The 16,943-nt window shown below is 41.3% G+C and overlaps 1 protein-coding gene across 2 annotated transcripts in view; it reads left to right on the top strand.

The window, feature by feature from the left end:
- Positions 1 to 1,264: 1,264 nt before the first annotated feature.
- The window catches only part of LIFR (LIF receptor subunit alpha), an 81,567-nt gene continuing 65,888 nt past the window's right edge, over positions 1,265 to 16,943 (top strand). The window contains exon 1 of one of the 2 annotated variants that reach the window (XM_030814002.1): positions 1,265 to 1,575. Coding sequence is in view for 1 of the 2 variants with exons in the window: in XM_030814001.1 (XP_030669861.1) it covers positions 7,644 to 7,726 (83 nt within the window). In the remaining variant the exon portion in view is untranslated. Of the gene's footprint in view, positions 1,576 to 7,617; positions 7,727 to 16,943 lie in introns of those variants that run through there. The other variant, XM_030814001.1, reaches the window with a different exon arrangement.

Here is a 16,943-nt window from a genome sequence, read left to right as displayed (position 1 = left end):
TCTTAGGACCTTATCCAAACAGGAGGCGTTTTTAGTGTTCAACATACGCACATGGATGGAGTTGGCCATTAAGACGCTAATAGCGACCGTATCTAGCTGTGAAATACATATTTTTGTTTTGGGAGTCTACTTTTCAATAAATGTACTTTCAGGTGTTTTGTTACCCATTTAATTACATGATCAACAAGGAAGAGTTATTTTACAAAACAAGCTTCATTTTGCCAATTTATAAATTGCTTTGGAATTTCATCGAAAGGTCTTTAAAAAGCACGTTGGCCTTGGTGCTGGTGCATCACATAAATCACAGATGAAACAAACAAGCCTGTTTCCTACTCAAGGTGTGTCTGTAGAGTCCTGACTGCGTGCCAGGGGCTCTATCTGGCACATTTCTGAACTTTGCAAAATTAATTGTGCCGAAGAGAACACCATCAAACGCGTCCGGCATACAGCGTAAACATCTTCAGACCGTGATTCTGCGCCATCAAACGCTCTCCAGCTAATTTCATTTGGTGATTACTCTGCTAGAAAACCGAGGCCAAGTGAAACTGCGGAAATGGGAACAATGTACGGAGGAAAAATCTCACCCCATTAAGAGATCCGTTTCTTCTCCGCACAAATAAGCCCACCCCGTCTCGGAGGCAAGACTAGATGGCTCCAGGATATTCTCGGCGCGCCCGCTGGCCCTCTCGGGCAGGGGAGCCCCCCGCACCCGGCAGGAGGACAGAGACGCGAGCGGCGGCGCCTCGGCCCTGGGCTGTTTAGGTAATTCGCAAAGTCCCAACAATCATCCCCCTCTCCCAGAAGCTGGTTTTCTTGTGTGCCGTGGTTACAGAGGCGGCGAAAACACGGTTCCGCGCTTTCCTCTCCTCAAGGCACTGTTTGCAGCGGCAGCAGCGGCAGCATTCGGGGAGCCGCGGTCCTCCCCGCAGAGCCGTCGCGCACTCGGCCTTTCGCGAGGATTTGCCTGGGCTCGGCCGCCTCGCTCTCCCCTGCGCTTCCATGACCTTCTGAGGGCGGCCTCACCACCGGAGGCTCGGAGGAAGCACCACCCTCGGCGTCCGGGGCCCGTCGCGCGGCCGCGATCCTCCGACTCCTTGGAGCATTCCCGCGGGCGCGCGGGCGCGCGGGCGCGCGGCCGGGGATCGGCGGGGGCGCGCGGGTTGGGGCGGGGCGGGGGCCGGGGGCAGGGGCGGGGCAGGGGCGGGGCCGGGCCCGCTGCGCCCCCAGCCGAGCGGCGTGCAGGCGCCGCCCCCGCGCGCCGCAGTCCCGGCTGGAGCGACTCGGCCGTGGCGGTGGCCGTTACCGTTGCCTCTGTGAGGCTCTGGCGGCGGCGGCGGCCCGCGGGGTTCGCAGAGCGCAGCGGGCCGCCCTTCGCCCGTGGCCGCCTCGAGCAGCCTCGCGCCGGCACAGGGGTGGCGAGACGGCGGCGGCGGAGGCGGCGGTGCATTGTGCCCGGCCCCCTCCTTGGCGGCTCCTGCCCCCGGGCGGCTGCGGGCTCTGGGCAGCCCCGGGGCGGCGGCCGAGGCTACAGAGCCGGCGGCAGGGGATGGCAAGATAGCGGCGCGGGAGCGTACCGTGAGTGCCGGGGGCGGGTGGGCGCGGCACGGAGCAGGGGAGCCGCGGAGCTCCGAGCGGGGTCCCCAGGGGCGGCCCGGGCGGGGTGGGGCAGCGCTCCCGGCTCTGCGGAGCGTCCTAGGGGAGTGACCCCGGAGAGCGCCGCTCCGGGTCCCGCCGCTCTCCGCGCGCCCTTGGGTCACCCTCGTGTCCCGGGGGACGCGGACTCGAGCGCCCAGAACTTCTGCCCCACGCAGGGCAGTGAGTTCTGAGGCCAGAGGTTACCTGGGGGATGGGAGGGAGCTTGAAATGTTTTTCCTTTGAAGAAGTGACCTGCCAGGTGATTTCGTGCCCCTGTGCTTCAACTCCTCTTTAAACCTGTTCCTCGTCCTTTCTGTATCCGTAGTGCATTTGACTTACCTGTATTTTTATGTGCTTACTTCCGAAGGTGGTGTACTGGATAAACCCGAAGTTAAAGTGTTGGAGGTCAAAGTTAGGCTTTGTGAAAGATGCCATTTCTGCTTTGTTGTGTAAAAGCACAAAGCTGGATTCAGGAGTTCTGAGCAACACAAAACTGCACATCACGTGTTCTGAATTTACATGATTAATCTGAATTAATGTGATTTTGCCCCCACCCCCCACATTCCGCTACCAAAAATATATGAGGTCTTTTATTTGCAGTTGGGTATCTTTGTGTTCTTTTTTGAATGTGTTTAATGCAGTCAAATATTGTTATAACCTGTATTGTTATTGAATGGCATTTATATGGAAATCGGTTCTTTGCGTTTCTTTTTATGTGTCTTTAAAAGATATATTCTTTAAACAGAAAAGTTTCAAAGTTTGCCTTCCGATTCGTGTTCAGTTTCAGATTAGTTTTTAATTTTAAAAAGTATTTGCTTGAAGTAAGATTAATGTGATATAGTAGTATCGTTTAGGCAGGGGTCCAGAAATGGTACAGAAATTAAATTTAAGGCAGACCTTTCCTTTTCACAAGTTGAAAAACCAAGGAGTTTTTTCAGCGCGAATGCTACTTGCCCTTCCCCTTACATGATTATTTTGCCACAGATCTGAAATTACATTTCACTATTACCAGAGAGTTTCTTGTCTAAGCCTGGCAGAGAAAAGGAAGCCTAAGTATAATGTGTTTTTTAAAAACATGAGACCGCCCTTTTACTTGTCTTTTAAGTTGACTTTCTGCTTTATAGTCGGGGGCAACTGTTCACTTGGAAACTTCATTAGGGAGTTAGTTGCAAGCTCAATTTAAATATATAAAGTATTCTCAAGGTGATCTGAGCAGCTATTTCCTCTTCAAGAATTGAATTGAGACTTCTTTGCTTTGTAATAGGTGAGTGAGATCACTAGCAAGCCTCTTGATTAGTGGAGACTTGTATTCTCTTCTGGGGAACGAGAATCAGGGACTCTGCTGTTGAAGGAGCAAAACTTTTGTGATTTTTGAAAAATTTGCTTCTGAATGGTCATCCTTGACAAATATGTTGGTAATAGTGTGCGTTATTCTTATGTTAATTGTGCAGCAGGTAATCTATTCACACTGGAGAAGATTCAATAGATACAAAAGATACGGAGTAGAGAGTATACCTCTCTCCCATCATGTTCCACAGCTACTGGCTCCTTGTGTATGTCTTTCCAGACATAGCGTATGCTCATGTAAACATTTTGTACGTGTTCTTTTTGTTTGTATTCCTAAAGATGGGGACCCATTGTATACTCTGCACCAGTTCCCCCTGCCCCCCCTTCCCTCCCCAGAGTACTAAATCATGGCAGTCTCCATTGGTATCTAAGAGAGCCTGCCTCATTCTCTGACAGCTGCTGAGTACTCCATTAGGGATGGACCATAATTTATTTAATTATTGTGATATATGTAGGTTGTTTCTAATAATTTGCTATGAAATTGTAAAGCATTAGGTTTTGAGGTTTTTAAGTGGATTTGGTTATTCCCAAAGGCCTAAAGGCAGTAGTCATTTGTTTCTTTATATCGCCTTCCAGGAAATAAATGTGCCTTCTCCCCAGCATACACTGTTTGCTTCTATATAACTTCACAGTAATCCATAAGAGTCTTTGGCATCTTTGCTGTGAAGTGGGAGCCATGATGGTCAGTAACCTTAAGTCATTATTCCTTGGGTAACAACTTGGCTCTTTGTTTTAACAAAAGAAAAGAAGGAACAGATACACATTTTAAAGAATAATCTGTAGGAAAAATTCTTAAGTGTTTAAATATTTTTGAACATAGAGAGGCAGCTTGTACCTTTGATTAAATTGAAGATGAGGGTAGTTTATGTTTCATAAAATTCGGTTGCCATTAGGCACTCAAATCCCTGCCTTCTGTAGATTATCACCAGTATCTTATATTTTAATGTTAGTATAATATGGTTACAAATTTTACAGTTTATGATGGGATTAATAACTTTTAAGTGGATGGATGCTTTTAAAAAATATTTAGCTCTTGCTTTTCTCTAAAATGAAAAAATTGGGGTCTCTTGTCAGCATGCTCTTGAAAAAGAATAAATTGTAAAAGTAATGCTAATGCTAGAAATTGAGCCTAATACATTATAAAGCTTGAACATTAGCCAATGTTGAGCTTCAGTATTTTCATTATGCTTATTTTTGAGGGCTATTTTTTAGGACTAGTGTAAGCTATGATAATCTTTTAAAATATATATGTATGTATAATATACATATAGTTTAAATGGTCCAAACTCCTCTTAGAATTTAAGGCATTCTCTTGCCTTTTATTTGGTACTGTTGTGATACAAAACTGCTAACGTTGTCTATATTTGTTCTTAAATAGGTATTTATTGGGCATCTGTTAATATTCCAGACAACTTCCTAGGGACTAAATTATGGCACCGCGCAGGACAGACAGATCCTGCTATAATCTCAGCGAAGGAGATGGATAAGAAACAAAGATGCAATAAGTGATGGTGACTAGATAGTGCTAAGTGCTGCGAAAGAAATCAAGCAGGGTTGCATGTAGAATGGGACAGGATGTGGGCTGCTGTTTTACATCAAGTGGCCTGAGAAGCCTCTCTGGGGTGGAGGGGTCTGAGCTGAGAGTTGAATGAGGGGGAAGAAGCCTATGATTTTGGAGATCTGAAAGAAGAGTGGCTCAGGCAGAGGGAAGGGCAAGTGCAAAGGCCCTGGAGCAGGACTGAGCCTTGCATACCTGAGGGACAGAGGACCGCCTCTGTGGCTGGAGTTGGTGAAAGGAAAGGAGAGAGCTGCAGGCAGGAGAGGAGTGGGCTGGGGTTGGTGCCCATATGTGTTGCATATGTCACGAAATGTTTACAGAAGTGGGAAAGATGTGAGTGGTGGAGTTCCTCTATAGGCTGGAAGCTCCAGGGGGCTAGCAACACATCTGCTTGTTACCCATTGCATTTGCAGCACCGGGAACCACCTTCATCACATAGTGGGCTATGAATAGTTATTGAGTAAATTAATAATTAGAGAATTTACGAAATAATCTTACCTGCTTTTGGTCAAAATACTTAGATTCGGGAGTCTTTTAGTTTTCCAGCTTGGCTCTGGCCTTTGACATTAGCCAATCGGTTATATTGTTATCACTTTTCTTTCAAATTATCACTTTTGTCAAACTATTGCTTTAAGTCAATTACACTTGACTGCTCTTCCATGAAATTCAAGTGTAAAACCTTAAAAACAAACCTTTTCAGTAAATTATAGTGATTTATGAGAGATTTTCAGAAAGATGAGCATTTTTATCTTTTATTTCCGTGGAATAGCCATTTGTGTAAGTGTAAGATTTCAAAGATGCAAAGATGCCGCGCGTGTGTGTGTGTGTGTGTGTGTGTGTGTGTGTATTGAATGTTTTAATTCTTTGGGCCAGATGACAGACTAATGAGTAAATAAAATATATGTAGGTACTTTTATTCTCACAGGAGGAATGTGTGCCTGCCCTATAGGGAATATCAATAATTTGTGGCATTTCCTTTTCCCAACTTCTAATCTGTCATTCTAAATATTAATTGAAAACTTGGGAAATGAGTTTTATGCCAAGCAATTGTTATAGATGCCTAATAAGAATCTACGTCTTTCTCCTGACTGTGACTTTTGGACTCCTGTTCCATATGAGAAGTGTTGTGATCTTCCAGAGTGATGGTTTTTAACTTTTTTATTTCCTATCTTAATTGATTAATAACTTAGCATAATAAGCTGTTCCTACTTATGACAATTTTATTTCCAACTGTTTCTCTGAAGTTCTGTGCAAATTATATGTAAAGGAGGTTTCTTTAGGTCCTTAGTCTTCAGTAAAGAAGCCTGTGTCCTTTTGTCCTGATATAGCAAAAGCTCTTCAGTAAAAGAGTAGAAACACCTACCAGTTGGGGTAAATTTAGAGGCTTAGATGCCCGAGTTAAAGTACTTTTACCAATTCCTTTACCTTTACTTTTGTGAAATATGGGAATTGCAAATTTGCCTTACGTTGTCTAAAATGACAACACATGCATTCTTAGAGGATGTTGCTGCTGATACTGCTCAGGTGAGCAAAGCTATGTGTTTGGGAGATACTATTGTACGCTTTCATGTTGGAAGTTGAGGAAAAACTTCTGGTAGGTGGATTTTTCCTATACTTTTGTACAGAGGTGAAAATCTTGGCTTCCAATCATTCTTCTGGTTTGTAAGGCAGATACAGAGAAAGAATTGGAGTCATTGTATATCTGCTATATTACTAAGTGGCAGTATCCTTAGAGGCCACAAGGCGGTGATATCACTACCTGAAGTGTATGTGTGGTGCTCTTCCAGAGAATGCCTTGGAATACTGAGGCCTCTTGCAATACCTTCTTTTAACTTCTCCCCAAAGTGGGCTTCTCCAAAGACACCCTGAATCCGAGGACTGTTGAATTGTGGAACATCTGGTGGAAAATAACAAGAGGTGACAGAAATGCTAATGGGGCAGTGAGGTGTAGACTTCAGGCAGAATTGTTGTACCTGTTGAGTTGGAGGTAAGGTGAGTGGGAGAGAGATGAGAATCGCCACCAGGACTTTAGGCTGCAGCCCCTGAGGACACCCAAGTGCCACAATAAGCACTAAGGCGCCTGCTGCATGGGGACAGGATGCCAACTGTTTCCATGCAACGGGCCTGGAGACCCACAGCCGTGCCATGCTTCATGCCTTAGTGTTTATAGTGCAGTACAAAGGTGAAGGAGGCAAGACCATTGCAAAAACATCTCCATAGAAACAGTGAAAGTTAGGAGCATACATTTTCTTCTTACTGGAACTTCATCCTACATTTATTCCTTGAAGTTGCCTGGATCACCACAATTTTACTGTAAATGTAAAATTGTTCTTTTGGGAGAGTCCGATTTTGTGGAAAAACTATATAGAGCTTAAAATGCAAAGCTGTTATGAATAATAGAAAATTAAGCACTCAAACAAAAATCGAGTAAAGTAGATAACTTGATTGAAAGCTGGAAGGCCCTTCAGATCTATCTGGTCAGCTTCTTAAGATAAAGAAACTTAGACCCAGAGGTGGTGTTATAATTTGTCGAAGAATCCAGGGGTCCTGATTGGCAGTGTAACCATGATCTTCGGACTCTAAAGTGTAGGGTTCTGAACTCCTCTCTAGAACCAACAGCTCCTCAAGGGCAGGAACTTTTGTGAGATTTACCACCGTGTCCCTAGCATTAGAACAGTGCCTAGTCTATAGTAGACATTCACATATTTGTTGAATAAGTGATTATCTAAAGGAATTTTAAGAACTTCAGATTGCCATGTTAGCTATAAGGCAGTACTTAGACAATCTGAAAGAATATACAATTTTATGAGTTTCTTATTAGAAAAATAGAGCATGTTGCTATTAAAACCCAAACTCAAGCCAGGCAGGCAAACGAAGGTAGAGTGTTTTACATCTTAGCTTGGTACACTTCAAAGTCTGTTATCAACTGGATTTTCTAAAGCCATTTTGTTAAGTTCAGCCTACTGGTATCTGGTATCATTAAGTTTTATATTTTATATTTGAAAACAGATGCTTTAAAATCTAGCATTTATTGTTTGAATTTTTTTCCCTGTTTTTTTTTTTCAGATGTGCTTTATCAATAGCTCAGCTATTTTAAAAATTTATGGCCATATGGGGATATGATTGTTTAAAACCAAATCTAGTCAACTGGAGGATTTTGGAAATTGTCACTTTCAAATGCTGTTGGTGGGTGTTTCAATTGTTATAACTTTATAGGAGGGCAATTTTGTATTACTCATCAGAAGCCTCAAAAATGTGCCCCGTCCCTTAGGCATGTTCACCACTAGGAATCTAAATGAAGGAGAAACGATAAAGCATGTGTACAGAGACCAGTCTTTAGCAGTGGTTATAGTGCATGTGTGCACCATACTCCTGTCAATACCTTTCTCCTCGCAGTGATTCTTAAGAAGCCTACTTACTGGGGTGTACCCAAATCTGGAGGGAGGTCCTCTGAAGTTTGGAAAAAACTCACTTCCAGATTCTAGTGACCACCACAAAAATTACATTAAAAAAAACCCTCCTCTAATTTGCAAAAATAATTTTTGTAAGTTTTTTTTTTTGAAACGAAGTTTCGCTGTGTTGCCCTGGCTGGAGTGCAGTGGTGTGATCTTGGCTCACTTCAAGCTCCGCCTCCCGGGTTCACACCATTCTCCTTCCTCAGCCTCCCAAGTAGCTGGAATTATAGGGACCTGCCACCACGCCTGGCTAATTTTTTGTATTTTTAGTAGAGACGGGGTTTCACTGTATTAGCCAGGATGGTCTCGATCTCCTGGACCTTGTGATCCGCCTGCCTTGGCCTCCCAAAGTGCTGGGATTACAGGCGTGAGCCACTGTACCCAGTCTGTAAGTTTGTTTGTAATAGTTATAAACTAGAAACACCTTAAATGCTCAATAATAGGGGGACTGATTAAATGAATTGTGGTACATACATGTGATAGAATACCCTTTCTTTAACAGTGATGTAGGGGAATATTTATAGATGTGGAAAGTTACTCAATATTTGTAAACTGAAAAAGCAGATTGTAAAACAGTATGGGTACATTGATCCTTGTTTTTGCTTATGGAGTGTGTGTGTGTGTATGTATGTGTGTACAATTTTCTACATATTATGTAGGAAAATGCCAGGAAGACTATAGGCCGAATGTTAGGTGATACTGTCTCTCATGTGTTGAAATTACAGTTGAGTGTTATTCTTTTTACTTTCCTGGATTTCCCACACATAAAGCATGCTGTATGGTGAAGAGTCTTGGATCAGATCCCATTTCCCATTTACTACTACTGGTTGTGTGAACTTGGGCAAGTTTTGTATTTCCTTATCTGTGAAATGGGGATAATATCCAGCTCACGATGCCCACATGTAGTATTTAATAAATGTTACCTTGATCTCACTGATCTGATATGGTGATTAAAGCCAGTATTCTATTCTTAATAATACAGAATTTCCAAGCAGAATAATTGTGTTATGGAAGTTTTATCTAACTGTCATGGAAAGCATTTCAGGGCATTCTGACAAACTGTTGTTGCTTCTGGTCACTGGGAAATATTTTGTCGAGTTTTATTTACTTTAAAACTGAAATGTCTTCCATTGCCAATACATTTTATTTTGAATTGAAGGCATTTTTCTTCTTTTTCTGTTGTTGTCTTGAATAGTCCTGTATAAATTTTTGAAGGTCAGGGTCTGATCTTTCTTTCCTTTTATAGAGGTGTTAGAGTGGGATATGAGTCATTCAAGACACTGCTGAGTGCCTTTTCTTTGACAAGCACTAGGTAGGCATCAGATTTGCAGCAGTGTCCTGGACAGACATGTCTCTGCCCTGTGAATGACATATGGAAGTGACCAGTGTGGTTCAAAGCCAGGAGGCCCACTCAATAAATAAATGGTTACTACAGTTAAGTATCAAGTAGTTCTCATTTCCTCTCCTCTGATTTTAAAAGGAATTTTGTTGTGATGTTATATCTTACTGAACACAAACATTGCCTCCTGCTTGTTCAACAAACTGCTGTATATGAGGAACATACTAGGTTATTTCACTTTGTTGACATTCATGAATGATTTAGTGATGACTTGCATTACACAAGTGTGAGAATATCCTAGGTTAATAGGCTTAAAATTGCTACTATATATCTTCCGTGAAGGATAATCTTTCATTATCTTAAGTATGACCTCATGCCTTTTTGAGATTATCTTTTGTAAAATTATTGAAAATGAGCTCCTCCTAGCAAATCTAGGATGCATGGAATTTGTGGCTATCCCACTTGAGAAATTCTAGCGCATGATCTTACTGAGAGAGGGTGGCAATAAAGCATTTACAGTCGTGTACCATAGAAAGATGTTTAGGTCAGTAACAGACCGTATATATGATGGTGGTCTCATTAGATTATGATGTGTATTTTTACTGTACCTTTTTTATGTTTAGATACCCAGATACTTCCGTTCTGTTACAGTTGCCTTCAGTATTCAGAACAGTAACGTGCTGTACAGATTTATAGCCTTAGGAGCAATAGGCTATTATACCATGTAGCCTAGGTGTCTAGTAGACTGTACCATGTAGGTTTGTGTAAGTACACTCTATGATGTTCACACAACAACAGAATTGCCTAGCACAGCTCTCAGAACTGTATCCTTGTCATTAAGCACACAAAACTATATTTAAAAATAATGTTTCCATTTGACAGTGTGTAAAACTACATTAGTTTTGTAATTAGTTTTATGCAGGGACATATTTTTTTAAGTTGGCAACTGTTGTAAATATTTTGACAACATGTAGACCCTCAGTAGTCGTGAAAGATATGTCTTGGAACCTTTATGACAAATACTCAATGCATTTTTATTTTCCTCATATGGCCAAATAAAAGAAAGAAAATTTCCTGAGTCATGTTTTCATGTTCCTGTGTAGAATTCATGGTAGGATAAGTTACATCACAGGTTGTAACCAAGAGCAAAGTCACCATTTTACTTCTTTTTTTGCTTGAATAAATTAGCCATATTTCGAGAGGGTGTAAGTTAGGGGAAGAACAAATTTAGGAGAGTTATGAATCAAGAATCATTTTTGGACACAGTTTAAGATACATATGAGACTTGCAGGTGACAAGTTGTGCATATATCTGGAGGTGACAAGACTTGCAGGTGACAAGTTGTACATATAGATACGTATTACTTCTGTCTATCTCACATTGTTCTACCCCATACCGTTGCCTTACATGGACTTTACTCCCCTTGCCCCCACCAGAACTGGCAGTTAGCTTTCTTTTGGGGGTGTCAGGGATTTACTTTTCACAAAGAAACACTGTATAAGCTTCACTGAATATGTAATGGTGACTGGAGAGCAACCAAGCTGTGTTGACATGTAGACATTGGGTCGCTGGCTAGACTTAGGACTTTGCCAACTCACCCTTTCCTGAAGGCCAGCTTCAATAAAATTACAGATGACTGTTTTGAAACTTTTTCGGCTCACAAATAGTCAAAGCTGTGAGTGCTGTACTCAATGCATTCCACAGGCTGCATTGCTGGAATCAAAAACTCAAATGCTTACAGGGACAGTGGACGTTACATAAATGGCAGAAGTGGGCCTGTCCTGCCTTTTGTCTTTATGCTTTTGATATAGAGACAATCAGAAATATGTCACTTTCTCTTTAACTCTACTGCAAGATAGACAACAGTGACAATCTAGATGATAAATGGCAACTGGAACTTGTCTCAGTTTTGAAGACCAGTAAGGAAAGGTGAGAACTATGAAAAACTCCAGAACACATGTTCTTAGGAAGGAGTGACTGCTCTTACCTGGAGTTGATTGTTGTCCTGTGAGATGTGGAATGAGTATTTCCAGAGCTTCTTAATTTTGATTTTTAAACACTCTATTTTGCAATATTGACAAATAATTCAAGGGTTTTAAAATTTTGTTTGTTTATGTATATGGTTCAAACAAAACACATCTAAAGGCAAAGCCTGCCAGTTTCAAACTATGGTAGGTAACATTTCTTTGCCCATCTTTTCCTTCACTCTTTCATATAGTTCAGGTCATACTGGATATTCAGTTTTGTTCCCCATATTTTCATGTAATGGTGTATGATATGTTTCTTCATGTTGCTAAAAATTCTTTAGTATGTATTGATGACTGTGTAACGTTTTATTCTCTGGATGAACCATAACTTGAGCATTTACATTGTTTTAAATTTTTCCGGTTCCTAATTAAAGTTACAGTAAATATATTTAAGCCTAAAGCTGGATTTTTCCCCTTCTCCAATAAATTTCACATTCTTCCCTTAAAATTGGTTTATTGAGTCAAAACAACTAAATATCTTTAAGACCTTTAAGACTTTTGATACAGTTGAATTTTCTCCACATTTATTTGAGTACTAGGAAATAAAATATTTGTTCATTTTATTAGCTAGTTTTATTTTGTGATTTATCCATTATTTGATTTTACATTGGATTTTTTTTCTTTTCTCTTTTTTTTTTTTTTTTTTTTTTTTTTTGAGATAGAGTCTGGCTCTGTCGCCCAGGCTAGAGTGCAGTGGCGTGATCTTGGCTCACTGCAAGGTCCACCTTCCGGGTTCACGCCATTCTCCTGCCTCAGCCTCCCACGTAGCTGGGACTACAGGCACCCGCCACCACGCCTGGCGAATTTTTTGCATTTTTAATAGAGACAGGGTTTCACTGTGTTAGCCAGGATGGTCTTGATCTCCTTGACCTCGTGATCCGCCAGCCTCAGCCTCCCAAAGTGCTGGGATTACAGGCGTGAGCCACCATGCCCTGCCCTGGATTGTTATTTTTTTAAACATAAGTAGCTTTTTAAAAATTATAAAAGTAAAAATGCTCATTTTATAAAAAGGAAGCTCAGGGAATATAAGTAAAAATACAATAAAAAATTTCGGTTTCACCATTCAGAGATAACCCCAGGCAACATTGTTACATATCCTTCTAGATTAATTTCTATGCATATATATATGTGTATACACACACACACACACATTTATGTCTACATCTCCAAATATGTTAAACTATGGTTGGAATGGTATGTACATACTGTCTTGTAACATGATTTAATTTTTTTTTTTTTTTTTTTTTTGAGACGGAGTCTTGGTCTGTCACCCAGGCTGGAGTGCAATGGCGTGATCTTGGCTCACTGCAAGCTCCGCCTCCCGGGTTCAAGCGAGTCTTCTGTCTCAGCCTCCTGAGTAGCTGAGACTACAGGCGTCCGCCACCACGCCCGGCTAATTTTTGTATTTTTAGTAGAGTTGGAGTTTCACCATATTGGCCAGGCTGGCCTTGAACTCCTGACCTCAGGTGATCCACTCGCTTCAGCCTCCCAAAGTGCTGGGATTATAGGCATGAGCCACTGTGCCTGGCCATGATTTAAAATTTTTAACTTATGTTAATAATCTTCCATGGTGCATGACTGCACACTAGATTCAGTTTATTCATCCATTATTCAGTTTACTTAACAGATATTTACTGCACACTTTTTGTGTGCCAGGCAGTTTTTCTAGCTGTCGGGGGCTATAGCACTGAAGAGGAGTGCTGAACAGGAGCCTGCTTTCTGTCTCTTCTTCCCCACCTAGATGCTGAACTCTCAGGTCATGCTGGATATTCAGTACTGGAGACTCATGGAGCTCAGCGTCTAGGTGAGGAGGGAGGGACAATAAGTCGGAATTATGTATGCATAGATACCTCTAGGTATTGATGTGTACACTGAAGGATATAAAATAGGATACCACAAGGAAGAGTGAGCTGTGTGTGGTTGTGGTGCGGGATTTGGGGGAGGGAGGTAGGCAGGGAATTGTCCCCCTTTCTAGGTGATGAGGAGAGGCCTTCCTGAGGAAGTGAGTGTTAATTTGAATGATGAGAAAAGTCAGGGGAAGGTGATTCCCCATGATAGGAATGACAAGTGCCAGGGCCCTTGGTGGATCGAGCTTGGTGCATGTGAGGAATGGAAGAAAGTCCTGGAGACTGCAAGCCGGTGACCAAAGGAGAGAAGTGTGTGTGAAGAGTGTGGAAGGGGATGCAGGACAGAGAGTGGGATGTGCTTATAATGAGAATCCACCAGACAGTTTTAAACTGGGGAGTGACACTATCTGATGGCTGTTTTTGAAAGGTTCTGCTTTGTGCAGAGTGGATTGGTGGGGAGCAAGACTGGAAACAAGAGGACCACTTCAGAGGCTCTTACAGCAGTTCAGGCAAAAGAGGTTGGTGCGCTTAATTTGGGGGTAGCAATGAGGATGATGTGTGTTTTTTTCTTCGGCATGCATTTGAAGGTGTAGCAGCTGATAGGACATGGGGAGTGGGTAGAGGCTGATAGGGAAGGAAAGGAATGACTCAAGGATGACTGCTAGGTTTTTTTGCTTGAATAAATTAGCTATATTTTGAGAGGGTGTAGGTTAGGGGAAGAACAAATTTAGGAGGGTTATGAATCAATCAGTTTTGGACATAGTTCAAGATACCTATGAGACTTGCAGGTGACAAGTTGTACGTATATCTGGAGAAAAGTCAGGTAGAAAGTGGCATATAAATCTGGGAGGAAGGAAGGGTAAGATAAATTTTTAAATTACCAGATATAGATTTTAATTAACATGATTGAGAAATTATTAAGAGTACAGAAAGAGAGAAGTGGGCTGGAATGCATGCAGAGATGTCATCTTCTTTACTCAATCCCAAATTGATAGACATTCAGGTTATTTCATTTAAATTATAAGTGCATTTAGTGAACACACCTTTGAAATCTTGTCTGATATCTCCTGAGGAAAATTTCCTAGAAGTAGATTATAAGTTGCATGTGAAGTGCTTGAACGGAGTCTGCCACATAGTGAGCTCTTGATAAATATTTGTAGCCTTGGTTTATCTTCATCATTCTTACTGTTACTGAGTGAAAGGCTTTCAGTTGGAAAGACAACATAATGGCTCACAATTCAGACTCTAGAGTCACAATTGCAAGTCTAGGTTCAAATTCTGGCTTTGCTCCTTACGAGCCACAACACTTTGGGTAAGTCACTTAATCTATTTCCTCATGCATGCCATGTGAAAAATACCAAAGCTCTTTGGAGGGTTGTGAGAGTACAGGTTAAGTGCTGGGGCCTCCCTGGAGCATGTGGCCTGTGGCTTTACACAACTACAGGTTGGGTTCCAATTTCTCCACATTGTCCAGGGCAGTATCTAGTATCATTCTTATTAACCTTTTCCAATCAGTAGAAATATGGTTTCACGTCATTTTCACGTTTATTGCCTATTTATATTTCTTAGTATGTGAGTTGCATATTTTTATTTGTATTGAAGGTATTCATCTTACTTTAGCATCTTTTTTAGCCATTTGTATATCCTAAGTATAGTGACACTTGTCATATTTGTTGCACATATTTTTTCCCAGGGAAAAAATCTTCACTGTGCTCAGTTTGGTGAGAAAGATGGTTTTATAAATCATTGCTATATAATATTATATGTAGTAATGTAAGCATATGCATTACGCCCTGAGAACACTGGGGAAGGTTGGATTTGGAACAGTGCACACTGAAATTTGAAGGATGAGTTGATATTTGTTAAAGGGGCAAGGAAGAGTGGAGTGGGAAGGACATTCTGGGTAGATGATCTGTCTGTGTGGGAACACTGAGGCACCACAGAGCCTGACACGTTTACACATTTGGTGGAACTTGAGCACGGGGCCACTGTGAGGAGGTGCACAGAGATGGCGCTGGTGACTTAGGCTGGCATGAAAAAGCTAGAGCCTCATGCCATGTTCAACTTGCCAGAGAGAGCCATGGAGGATTCTAGGCATACAAAACTGAATTTGTGCTATGGGAGGATCAGAAGTCCTGAGACCAGTTAGAAGCATTGCATTTGTGCAGGCTGAGGGAAAAGAGGCCCCAGCTAGGCCTGACTCTGGAGGTTTGTCCTTATTTAGCTAGTAAAGCTGAGGGAGTGGCACAGGCAGTAGTCATAACTAGAGGCATCGTGCTGCCCCTGCCGTCTTCTATCATGTCCTTTTTATAAAGCTTCTGATTAAACTTACATAATAAAAAAGGATTTGTTAATTAAAGCTCTCAAACACAGATTTATTGATGCCTTACCCTCAAGTTGCTAAACGTTCAAGCGTCCCCACATGTGGGTACTTCTTCTGTGAAATGGGTAGTAGCTGGCACTTATGGTGAGATGGGATTTACTAGAGTAAGATTTACATTGAGCAAGAATTTATGATGACTTGGGCAGTAATAAAACCAACAATCATAATTTATGTTTCATGTTAATACTTTGATATTAGATTATCTACTTATTTTTCAAACTAAAATGAGTCCTCCAATTTTAATACCACTGGAGGACAGGATTTTAGACATTATGTTTCTGATAAAGTGAGAAGACAAAAAAGTAGTCCTTCTTAATATTTTTATGGCCATCTTACAATATTGGCCCAGCTTATTAACCGTTTTTTTGTGGCTTTCCCATGCGTTGCTGCTAAATCATATCTCCTCCCATCTGTATTTGTTCATTTTCTGTGTGTTACTGTTATCAACATTATCATTTCATTTTGGACCCTGACATCCATGCTAAATTTATTTTACTGGATTTATTTATTAGAATCCTATTATTACACCCTGTATATTTGCTATTTTGCCCATTTTTTTCCATCCACAGATAAGTTGGATATGATCCTATATCTTCATCCAACTCATTAATGAAGATACCGAGAAAAACAGAAGTCTTTGATATCTGTCTATATCACTTTTGTCCAGGTTGACATCATCCTATGAATTAGCACTCTGAGTAAGGCTGATCATGTGGTAAAAGCAACCTCTTCACTCTGTTTACACAGCTTGAATTTCTTTACCTTGCTAATACTCATCTTTATGTATTAGAAAAGATTTTGTTCAAACAGAGATACATTTTGTTGTTTCTGATCCTTGCTTTTCCCAGTACAACAGCTTATCAAGTCGAGGCTAAGGATGGGCTGACGTGCATGGGTCTGAGGTCTTTTAGGATTCCTTTCTTAATACTGTTGATCATCTTATCCAGGATCAGTTATCAAGCTCACAGGCCTCTGTGTCTGTAGGATTTTATTTCTTAACAAGAATGCCGCTTTCTGAAATAGCTTTGCCAAATATCAATTATTTTAGGTGCTGTTATGTTTTTCATACTCTGTTCCACTCTTACATAGAAGATGTTTCACCTGCTTAGAAGATGTTGTGGACCATGGTCTGAAGCCAGAGCTAAAGGGTTTATTTTAGTTGTTGTTTTGAGAAGCATAATCTAAGATGATGCTTAGGATTTTGATATCTGGGATTAAATAATGTCATAAAGAAAAAAATTTTGAATTATTTTGGAGTGGAGAGCTTCAGATTCTGACCCTAAAGAATGTTAAGAAAGCATTCAGGCACATTTTGGTCAACATCTGTGCATTGAAATCTAGGTCTTAAAACA

The sequence above is a fragment of the Nomascus leucogenys genome, chromosome 6 (assembly GCF_006542625.1).
Source record: "Nomascus leucogenys isolate Asia chromosome 6, Asia_NLE_v1, whole genome shotgun sequence".
Classification (NCBI taxonomy): domain Eukaryota; kingdom Metazoa; phylum Chordata; class Mammalia; order Primates; family Hylobatidae; genus Nomascus; species Nomascus leucogenys.
This window is presented reverse-complemented; position numbering and strand designations above follow the sequence as displayed.